The sequence below is a fragment of the Lepisma saccharinum genome, chromosome 3, assembly GCF_977018435.1.
Source record: "Lepisma saccharinum chromosome 3, izLepSacc3.1, whole genome shotgun sequence".
Taxonomy (NCBI): domain Eukaryota; kingdom Metazoa; phylum Arthropoda; class Insecta; order Zygentoma; family Lepismatidae; genus Lepisma; species Lepisma saccharinum.
Genome location: NC_139231.1, coordinates 33,970,479 through 33,982,489, shown reverse-complemented (window position 1 = coordinate 33,982,489; position 12,011 = coordinate 33,970,479). Strand labels below are relative to the sequence as shown.

The 12,011-nt window shown below is 35.7% G+C and overlaps 1 protein-coding gene across 3 annotated transcripts in view; it reads left to right on the top strand.

The window, feature by feature from the left end:
* The window catches only part of LOC145984967 (uncharacterized), a 94,562-nt gene that overhangs the window by 47,615 nt on the left and 34,936 nt on the right, over window positions 1-12,011 (top strand). For all 3 annotated transcript variants that reach the window (XR_014441382.1, XM_083118414.1, XM_083118413.1), the window contains exons 6-9: window positions 1,791-1,987; window positions 2,767-2,915; window positions 7,312-7,389; window positions 7,584-7,685. Coding sequence is in view for 2 of the 3 variants with exons in the window: in XM_083118414.1 (XP_082974540.1) it covers window positions 1,791-1,987; window positions 2,767-2,915; window positions 7,312-7,389; window positions 7,584-7,685 (526 nt within the window). In the remaining variant the exon portion in view is untranslated. The remainder of the gene's footprint in view (window positions 1-1,790; window positions 1,988-2,766; window positions 2,916-7,311; window positions 7,390-7,583; window positions 7,686-12,011) is intronic.

Sequence of the window (12,011 nt, the reverse complement as noted above, 5' to 3'; positions counted from 1 at the left end):
AAACACCCTGTAGATATATGACATATTCATGCCTTAAATTTTTAAAAACTTTGCCAATTTTTTAAATTTCATGTTTTAATATGCGTAAAAAACATTTGATACTTGCATTGTGGGATATTTCTAATTTATGTCATATCTTCATTCATATTCTAATATTACAAAATGAATGAAAAAAGACAAGTATGAAATGCCAACTCTTTCTTCAGAAAAATGACATGAATGTTGTGGTCATATGCTACTGAGTGATGAGACGTGTGTCCAATCTGTCTTGTAAATTGAAGGAGGTGGATGAACCATTCAGGCTATTTAATTTTTATAAGATTTTTAGAATATTAGTTATCAACATCTGTAAATTTTATATTGGTATTTTATCAGGATTGGAAAAAATCTCATATTGGTCTGTTCCAATGTATTATAATATTTGTTCAGTGCATTCTATTTTATTTCTCTTGTCCTATGTAAACAAAATTTACTTAAAAACAAATAGGTCTTGCCTTAGTTACATCATCTTACTTTCACCATTTCATGACACCTATTTAGAAGAGGGATGGTGGTTTACACTATTGCCTTGTAATAAAGGGGCTCCTGACTCTATTTGTGTTGGAGGCAAATAGTAGTTTGAATCTGATTTAAGTGTATGTTCAGTGGACTTAAACGAAATGCAGAAGAATTTGGAGCCAAGTATGGATGAGTAGTAGGAAGTGGAATCGGGGTGAATGCACAAGTATAATGTATGGATAGACTAACTTTCCAGGCAGTTCAATACTGTCACCTGCCATCCTGGGTTTCAAATCATCACTCATCTTCATCATCATGATTAGCCAAAAGTGGCAGGAAAGTGATATAAAATAACAAAAATATGTGTTTTGAGTTTTTGTTGTAAGTCCAGTTTATGATCAGAAATGTTATTCAGGACTGAAACTATAGTTTAACTTAGAATTTGAACCACTACAACAAAAATATTAAAATACCATCTCCTAATAATTTCCCTAGCTTGCCTGTTTTTCTCATAAAAATATGATGTAAACATTGTGAAATATGGAAGTGAGAATAAGATGAAAATCACACACAAGATGTTTCATTGTTTTGTAGCCATACCAGCCTTTTCCGGTCTTGAAATCCAGAGAAACATTGGCAATGAAACACGGTACATCACCCAACGAAAAGCTGCTGGCCAGCCCTTGGCCCTCAGCTGGCAGTTTGCACTTTGGGGTTTGTTTCTTTTAGAAGCCTTTATGTGTACACTCTCAAGCACTTGATTTCTTTTGAGCCATGTTTAGTGTGCATTCGAGATTGTGTATGCAAGCAAATTCCTCAACACCGGTGGAGTTTCAAACATGCCACACACAAAGTTTTGGTTGATTTTTGCAAGATGTGTGTATGGTCCATCACACATGAAAGTGTACTGAAAGTTGATGTGGTTAACATTTGACATTAACTCTAGATATCAGGGTTCTCACTGACGTGGAAATCCTAGAAAAGTCTGGGAAATCAGCTGTAGAAAAGTCAGGGAATTTTCAAAATGCTACCAAAAACATGGAAAAGTCTGGGAAAATCGAGCATACTTGCCAGGATTTGGGAATGAAAATAAACCCCATCTTTTCCTTGGACCAGGTCCATACTGGACATTTTATAGCACCACAGAATGGAAATTTACTGTAAAAGTTTGGGAATTTGTTTTGCCCAAAGTGGTTGAAACCCTGATTGCGAAATTGATAGTAATTGGATGATGATTAACAATGTTAATTACTTTAAATAAAAGTATGTTACAACGTATGTCTTTGTTTCAGGAAAAAATCTTTGTTGGCTTGGACCATGCTCCACCAGCATTTGACCTGAGAAACAGAGTAGTCGGAAGCAATGGCACTAACTTGCACTTCATCAGAAGTGAAACAGGAGCTATGGTGACCCTTAGAGGAAAAGGTTCTGGCTTTATAGAGCCCACAACTGGTGGTGAATCAGTTGAGCCAATGCATTTATTTGTTGAGTAAGTATATGCAGTAACATTTCCATCAAGATTCTTTGTAAACATTTCCACTTCTGTCAATGCTCAATGCACCAAGTTAAAAACAAAAGTTGTGGTACTTATGCATGCTAGTTTTTCTTCTAATATTCTTTCAAGGTATCAGTCCCATGTTGATTTTGTTGTAATGAGCGTTGCAATAAATCGTGGTAGAATCTTAATGGATCTTTCAGAGTGATAAGCAACAGGTGACAAGTTGTTGTGGGCTGTTTTATCAATTGCGTGCATTATGTCTCGTCTTGGTCTGTTGGTCACCCATGCCCAGTAATTATTATTTTGTTTTATTATTATTATTATTATTTTTAGAGACTAGTGAGGTCCACGTTGCTTGTTATTTCAGTCTGAAAGCTCCCTAAAAGTAGTAACATTTTAATATTCTCCTACACATTTGCATTAAAGCAATAGTAATTTTTTAAAAAGGAGAGGAAATACCTTCTGTAAAATTATTTGTCTTCTGAATGATCTCAGTTGAGTAAAGGGGCTGAATTTTCTGTGCTGTACCCTATGGTACATATATAATTATCAAAATTACAGACATTAATATTCTTAGTAGTTTTCCATGGTACAGCATGCATCATGATCAATAAAATTACTTTAGTGGTAAAATGGTAAATGACTCCAATCTTGTATAAAAATTGTTTTTTCTCGAAATAATTTCAGCTTAAAATGTACTTTGCATGTACACTTGTACATACTATGGTTGATTTAATATATTCATATTTATGTTTCTTCTTTCCTTACAGGCATACAAAGTTCGAAGGCCTTCAAAGTGCAAAGCAGCTTTCTCAAAACCTGGTTGAAACATTGCAACAGGAATTTGCACAATGGCAACAGCAACAGCAGCAGCAACAGTTAAACAGCCTTACACTGCAGAGTCCTGTTTTGCATCAAAGTAAGTAGTGTTTTGGAACATCTCTGCAGTGCTCTATAAGATTGTTTGATTTAGATTGATAACACTGGTCTACAAATTTTCATGAACTTAGTGCTTATGTATATTTTTCAGTCTTATTTTCATAATTTGGACCCGCTGAACACAAATATGACATTGGTTTTGCTCTGATATCAGTTTTTCGGATAATATGGGTCGTTTATTATTTCATATTCAAAGTGCAACGTGTAGCCTATATGTTATATGTATTATGTAGAAAAACATAAAATTACAAACACAGTACATTCAGTACACAGTAAATTACATATAAAATGAACAGTATAACAATGAAAAATAGCTAAAGCAATACAATGAAATGAACAGAATACATTAATATTACACATCAGTCCCTTAATTTAGTTCATCTTATGTGACAACATTCTCAAGAGTGAATATTTGTTGTTTATTGTCTTTTTTTGGGAAACAGTCCCTTCCCCTTCGTCACAAACTAATCCCCAAATGTAATCACCCATCATGGAACATTCCCATCTTCCCTGGTATCTGCCATTCATGAACTGAATTCCTTTTGAAAGTGTTCTTCGCTTATCTCTCCCAAATTCTGCCAAAAGAAATCAAGATGCGAATGAAGCATGTGTAATTTTACAGACATTCTACAGCTACAGCAGTTAAAATCAACAGCAACTGTGCTTCCATCTAGCGACTGTAAGAGTAAATACACCCATATTGCTGTAGCTAAGCCAGCAGTGCGAGAGAACAAAACATGCTAATATCTCAAAATGTTGATATTTCTACAAAATCGTTGCCGGATTCGTGTTTAGTGGGTTGAAATCTATAAGAATTCATCACAAAACAATGATAAGCAAAATCTTGTTGACCAGTGTAATGAATCATTAGTAATGAGAGGGTTTGGATCATGTCCTCTTGATGAAAGTAAATTATGAAATTTAGTAATAAAAGTGATGATGTATCATTTGATTGTGATTGTCTACTGATAGCAGCATCTCTGGTGTATAATAAAATTGCAATAGTACCAATCCAATATTGTACAATTCCATCTAAGAGTATTAGGAATGAGACGTAGTAAAACCTAGTAGTCTCCGTGACTATACAAGGAGTAAAATACATTGAAATATTGCCTATGTTAACATAAGAACTCTGGATATCAATGAATTAACTGTCAGTTGTGGCTGAGCTGGTGCCAATGTATCAAAATGTATCAGTTGGAATTTACTTACCAAATACCAGCTGATCCACCTTTCTGACATTTTAGTCTTTTGTGGGATCTGCAAAAATGCCGAGACACTTAAGGTGTAATTATTCTGAAAGTATTGCAAAATTCAAAATTTCCATTTATCTTGTACCAACATCATGTGAAAATACTGATTGCATAACAAGTACTTTAATATTCTGATGTAATTCTTGAATATTTTAGAGCAAAAGTCTGGAAAATGATGCTTATAATTAGTGGACCCACTAATATAAATCAGTATTTTGAACACCTTTTAACTGTTATGATTTTCAAGCATCTGTATCTGAGAATATCAACATTGGCATGGGTATTGGTTCAAAGTTGTATCGGCTCAGCCCTACTGCCGATGTATTAACATCACAACCTTTGTTGTGAGCAGTCCCAGGGTTATTAACAGTGGGAACTCAAAAATGTTGGTGTTGACCAAACATCATGAGGACAATCGAGGACCTACTTGAAAGTATGATAAGCCTTGGCTCACAGAGGTCTGTTGCAGGAGTTTAGTTTTAATGCCATATTTCTTAGGGTGGAATTGGAAAAGCTCAAAGAAGTGCTAGTGCACATACATTAAAAGAATGAGTTGATTGTTTTCATGTATTTTGACACTACTAGTTATAAAACAAAACAATGCTTGTAATTTCTTCTTCTGAGGCGCTACAGCTCTTTATGGGCTTTGGCCTGCTCAATTACGTTCTTCCATTCTTCCCTATTCAACATGCATTTTTTCCAATTCTGGATCTTCATGCATCTTACGTCATTTCTAACGTCGTCTATCCATCTGGTCTTGGGCCTTCCTTGGGATCTTGTAGCAATAGGTTTCCAGTTGTAAATTTGCTTTACAATTCTTTCTTCAGACATTCTTTCAATGTGACCCAACAAGCTCAATCTTTCAGCTTTGTTGTATCATTGTATTCTTATATTTTATTAATATATCAAGCTCTTCATTTGTTTTTTTCGCCATATGTCATTAGACTGTCTTGTTGGACCATATATTTTCCGTAATATCGTTCTTTCAAATATCATCAGTTTCTGAATTATATCCTCTTTGAGCACCCAGGTTTCACTGCCATATGTAGCAACAGGTCTTATTATGGATTGGTACAGTTTTAATTTTGTTTTCCTGGAAACTAGTTTAGATTGGAATACGTATCTTCTTATTTGAATAGTATGCTCTGTTTCCAGCTGCAATCCTTTCTTTAAAAACAAAACTATGCTTGTAATACTTGAGATAAAATTTGATGAAAATATGTTATATCTTCCAAGTTGTCATGAAATTGTGATCTGTGAAGTGTTGCTCAACATATGCATTCAATTGGTTCTCAAAGACAATTGGCAATTTATTGTTAAACAAAGAATTGAGACAGGCTATGATGATGCAAAATATTTAGTTGTAGTAAGAAGCAGAAGTGGAAACTCTGGACACTACAATCCAATGACTTAGAGGCACATATTTTTGGTAAATAAAAAAGCAAAATTTTGGTATAAAAACAGTTAATTTCGGGTTCAAAAGCGGTAAATAAAAAAAATAAAATGAAATTTTGCTGTTATAGTGGTGAAAAAGCAGTATATAAAATGACATTTTGGTTTTTAAAATGTGAATATATATATATACAATATACAATATATACAAATATTACACGTCTCATTGCTTCGATAAAATTAGGGATGTGACGAAGCTGAAAATTTACCGATGCCGATGTACTCACCGATAATTTTTGGAACCGATTCCGATACATAAGATTATTAAACAGAAATGGGATGTTATTTTCTGCATGACAAAAATAAATTTGCTATGCATATCATATGTATATACATATATATTCTCAAGAGATGTGAATGTACATTTGCATCTACAAAATGTTATGTGAACCTTTAAGAAGAACATGGATTCTCAAGAGATTAAACGTTAGTACACAAGCAGTTCTTTGAAATGCAAAATGAATTCCTGTTCTGCCAGATTCAACTTCAGAAACACGAGATTGGGAAGCACTTCAGGAAGTAATCTACTTCTTCTCTTATCGCAAATCTGTTCAGCAACACTGAACACTCAATCACTGAATACTGATGCAGCAGGTATGCCCAAGTATTTTCTCAGCACTTGCTTCAGGTTTGAATACTCATTTTTGAATTTCCAATACAACAGCAGATCCTGGTTCAGCAATGTACTGTTTTATTTCCGATTAATAGTTAGGTTGATCCTCTGAATGAGTTTGCAATAATTTTATTACAAAAACTCTACAATAATGACGAATCATAACCAAATTTTCAATAAATCTTACAAAACTAGAATATAAAAATTATTAGAAGGTAAAAACTCTATTATAATCTGTACGGGTTTAAATATCGGATTTTTGCCGATGCCGATGTGTCAATTTCGGCCGATTTTCATACATCTGTAATCGGCTTTGGCACATCCCTAGATACAAACGCAACCTGGGATAAAGAAATAATAAATTACTTCCAGATTTTCTGAGTTTAGGCATCTGCCATCTTTTCAGTAGTGGTCATGATAATTTTTTCACCTCATTCTTTATTGATATTTTTTCTTTCCAGAATCGAATACAAGTTGACATAATTTCTACAAAGTTTTACATTAACAAATTTGAATAGTTCTTTACAATATTGTCTGATTTTAACTTATTATTGAATAATTTGAAATAAAATAGGTTTAAAAAAATCACTACTAAGTTTTGATATGGTTTGCTATGGTGAACAATAGATGGCTCTGGACTTATGAGTATTATTCTATCATTTTTCTTTATTGTTTCTGAATGTTTTTCTGTGGTAGAAATGAGTTAATATCTTGATCTTTTTTACAGAATTTAGGATTTTATTTAAAATTGAGAAGATAAACCACATGTAGGAAGATAACAAAGTTTAATTTCTAATTGCCATAAAGAAAAAATATGTAATTTCCTTTTATAGAAGTAATAAGAAAGCTAAATTTTTCTTGCCAAATGGCTCCCACATCAATATCATTTGCATGATATTGATATACGGTAACAATTCCATATTGATCCGTTACTGACAAACATTACTTACCTAGAATAGGTCAATTTGTTTTGAACCCTTTATTCCATCTTATTTTAAGAATACATGTTACATTTTTCTAATACATATATGTTCATGAGACCATTTGTCTATTTTCAGATCAGCTTCAACAGATAGGTGTTGGGGGCATTGGACAACCTGGTTTAGTTGCTGTTCAACAGTCTCTTCCACAACAAGGTATGTAATATAGTGTAATTATAGTTGACATAATAACTGCATATTTTTGGCTAGTTTAATGTAAAAAAAGGAACAGTTGAATCATTAATTTGATTAGATTAACTTAAATTCTTATAATAATTACAATAACATGTTAGACATATGATGTATAATTTAAAAACTAGATGTTTCAAGAATTTGTTTGTATGTTGCAGAAGTAATGCAGCCATCTGGGATACCTGGAATTGTTACTTCTGTGGCTTTGCCTGTTGTCTCAAGTGTTCCTACGATACTTACCACCCAAGTTTCTCAGCCTGGTAAGCATCCCCTTTGTTATATTTAATTATCACATTGATGCTATCCTGTCATATTTATTTCATTCAGTTGAACTAAGAAACCTATTGTACACTTTTGATTCTTGAGCATTTTTTGTAATCAAGGTTGCCATCTTACCTACACAATTTATTGTGTTTTGCAATACGAGATACTGCTAAACATTGCATGGTGAGCTACTACTACTTTATTTGAACTAATGTGGTGTTTAAGGGAGATAACATAGTTCTGAATGGACAGTTTTTGGGTCACTGTTTGCAATGTTGTGATCATGCTTCCCCCAAATCTTCATTGATCTCTTAGTTTGCTCCACATATCCACATTTACATCTGCGCATAATACAATAAATGCCCACGACATTGTCCTTGGGAACAAGTAGTCTCATTTTGAAGTCAATGTACGAGGTATTTTCATCTCTGATATAATCCTAAAATGATATAAAATTCTTGCAATTTTCTTGGAAAAGTCTCTAACACAAGGATTGTCGGCATAGCCTTCAACTTCTCTTTGATTCATGACTCGCAGTAAATATTCAACAAATATCTGCATCTTGTTTTAGACTTTTCTTCTAATACTGAAGATTTCTTCCTTACGATGTCCATTCTTTGAAGCCAAACTCATAATTCTCTGTTTCTCAAGCTTCCTCAAATCATGATTGGAGGATAGGCCTTTACACTCTCACAAAAAGATATACAAATGGTTATAATTGGTCCTGCCATGATATTTAGAATTAGCATGGGTCTTATGATGTGCATTCGTGTTAAATCCTGTTTCAGTCTTATCAATTGTCAGGGTGCAAAAACACAATTTCTGATCTAACATTTTCTCTGCTGTGAATTTGATCAAATTTGCAATCTTTCGGTCCTTTCTCATAAAATTTAATTTGTGATAGAAATGGAAAACTGCATGATGAGAGAGATCAATGGAGTTCCAAACTGCAGAATGTAATTCATTCGATAATAATTTGAGGTAAAGAATATGCTTTCTTGTTCAACAATCAAAGTTGACTGTACATTTCTCTAATGCCCTTTTCGGTGGAGGAACATAGTGTTTTGGATCCCACTATAAACTGTAGGTCCAGTCCTGTGGAAAAGAAAACTATTACAATTTTTTTTCACAAACTGTTAATGCAAAATTAATAAAAGGTGCATATTTCCTGGAGATTTTGAATCTGCAAGTGTTGCATGTCATGTTGCAAACCCTCAGAATATATCTAAACTGTAGAAAACTATGTACCAATAAGAGTGAATAAATTTGCAAATTTTCTGACACCCATATTATTTGTATTAGCCACTACTGACACATTAGTATCATATCACCCTAATTCATTACCAAAATTATTTTGAAATTCAATAATTTGAAAGATACTTGAAATTACAGTCAACTCTCGATTCTACGACCCCGGGTATAACGACCCCCTCGAAGTAACGACCCTTTTCCCGGGAACTGTGAAAAATTTAGAAAAAAGTTGAAAATTTTGGAAAAAAAAGTTGAAAAATTGAAGGAAATCGGCCGAAAAATGCGTTTTTTTTCCCCAATCATTCCCTTCACGAGCGCTCTACCGCTCACAATTGGGTCTGAACTAAAAATAGACACCACCACACCATGCTTGAGTGATATCCAATAGCACTTGACCTCTGCCCCCCCCCCTCCCCTCGAGCGCACCAATGTTACCCCGAACCCGACGGCCGCTATCCAACGTGCCAGGCTTGTTTTGCCATGCTTTCTCTTGGATACGCGAGAAGAGAAGATCGAATGTGCTTGGATGTTATTTTAAATCGACCTTGACTTGTTTCCTTGTCCTAAGAGCTGCTGAAAACTCGCAGGTGAGGAGGGGGGGAGCAGCCCGAAATGACTGCTGGACTTGCAGTCTTTGCCAATGTGTATGGCAGGTCAAGCTCTTTCATCGATAAATACACCACCTTGAGAGATAAGATCGCAGGAATCTTCCAAAATACAGATGCGTGGCGCCTGGAAGTCTGGCCCATCTGTCCAGCTCTGACCTAGAGTTCAGCAGGTTCCCGTGAGTGAGCAACTTTCGGCCTTGTAGCCGACAACTTCGGGTAACCGCTTCATTCAAAACGTGTTCTTTGTTCCCTGCAACACTTCATAAAAAAGCGAAACTGTTAGAGATAATCAAAGCCACATAGGCGAACTAAAGATCGTCAACCCGCTTAATGCGTTGTCATCCAGGTTTCCACAAAAGTTTACTTCGATCTTACGTGCATCATAACTCCCATTTCCCCACTTCATACGTTTTCCTAATTGTGTCGTAATATCTGCTATCTGCCAAAAAAGTGTTCCGTTGGCTGACTGACTTCTCCCTTTTTCCTGTCAGCAAAGGGGGGAGGGGTGATTTTCTTGCTCGTGTGGCACACGGGCTGATTACAGGCGAGGGTGGAAGTGGACCCACCCCTCTTCCTTTAACGTCTAAAATGGGGCAACCAGTTCTGGATATATTCTTGAAAACGAACAAAAACAGAATAAAAAAATTAACCTTCCCCCCCTTTTCCCAGCTTATTCTCCGCCACTGGTGTGCACTGCACCTCCCCCCTTTTCCCAGCTTATTTTCCGCCACTGGTGTGCACGGCAATGTTGATAATTGCAGAATTCAGGTCTTTTTTTATGCTGTTGTCTGCATAGAAAATATTACCCGTATTATTGTCTGTTGCATGGTAAAACGTAAAGCAAGGGACATTTCTTTCTTCTTTACACTACTGTTAAAAGTTCCGTCTTCGACAGTTGCGTTATCTAAAATGCTGGGACTTTTCTCTTCCGCCACCTGTTGCTCGAACTTCCAGCCGGTCTCCTTGTTTTTACGATGCAGCTGGCGCCAGTGTTTTGTCTAGCATCCGCAAAGCTCTTGCTTGCCGATAACAGCAATGACTCATCCAGCACAAGAAAAATATTATTGTTTTGAATCTGGCAAAGCTGTTTTCATTTGACGATAATGAAATTCGATCTCCAGAAAGGAAAACAAGAGTTAAAACAACTTCATGTTCTGCGCCTTCTGATAAGCAAAACTGTAAATTTAATTCACATCCGCTTTTCTTCAGAACCATTCATGTGAAGAAAAAAAAAGTACTCAATGTAGGAATGGTCGCTGAGATTGATTAGAAAGACATTATTCAAGGGGAAAACTTTTGGAGGAGTGGGTGTTTGACATCGGGAATACTCCTAAATCCAACATTAAATCATCAATTAACGTGAGAGTAAATAAGGATCTACCATTTTGACATGTAAAAGTGCGCAGTTTCATAAAGCTTGTTTTCAGTTCATTTTATGCTGATGGGCTAATCGGGACTAAATATACAGTTTAAAGTGAAATTCAAGTCCAAACCTAAATGACTTTCGACTGGGACGCTGTTTAATGACGTGTCCTAGAATACGCATTGGGTGAAGACAAATCGCAAGTTGCGGGTTTCCTTTTTCACACTGGATTACAATGCAAGTCAAAGAAGGAGTTTGGACTGCTCCCTTGAATGGGGAAGGGGGGAGGGTGAATGGAGTTGGTTGAAGCAAAGAAAACGTGTTGTTTTTTTTGCGATGTATTTTACACAGCCGAACCAGAACGAAAATTACAGCCCCGCCTTTTTTTTTTGTCTGGTGCCTAGAAAGGTTGTGTTGTTTCTCCCGAGAGATCTAATCTTACCAGTTAATCTTGTAACAGACAATGCTCCACTAGACACGTATAAAATCCAACATTCATTCTGCCCGATTATCTCCCGACTTTTGCTGGCGCCAGTGTAACTGGTGTCAAGATTCTTCGAGTTTCGCTTGCAATAAGCGAGAGATTGTTTTCCTTTCCATAGGTCTCGGTGCAAACGGCTTTCTCATGAACTATAATTGTAAGAATTTCCTGGAAAAGCAACGACTGTGCACAATTGAAAGAAAGTAACATTATTTTTTGTGAAAACGTTTTCATGTTCTATTTTCCTTCTCACAACACGCGTCCTGTGCATAACAGGTTGTATAACTACCAGGATAAATGGTGTTACCATCTCCTATGCATCTTTGTGTCCGTTTGAGCTCCGTTTAAGCAGAAAATTGGGGCAAATTCCAATAACGACCCCTTCGAAATAACGACCCTTTTCCCGGGAACTGTGAAAGGTCGTTGAATCGAGAGTTGACTGTATTGGTTTATCATTTGTTCCTATTCATAGTGCATACCAAGGGTCATTCATTTCAGGGAGTAAATGATTCTGTAGTAAATGACTCTTTCATGAAACTGAATTTTGATTAATTTTGGTGACAACTGCTGCCATCCAGTGTGGCTCCCTGTGGCCACCTTCAAAAATCTAGTTTCCTTG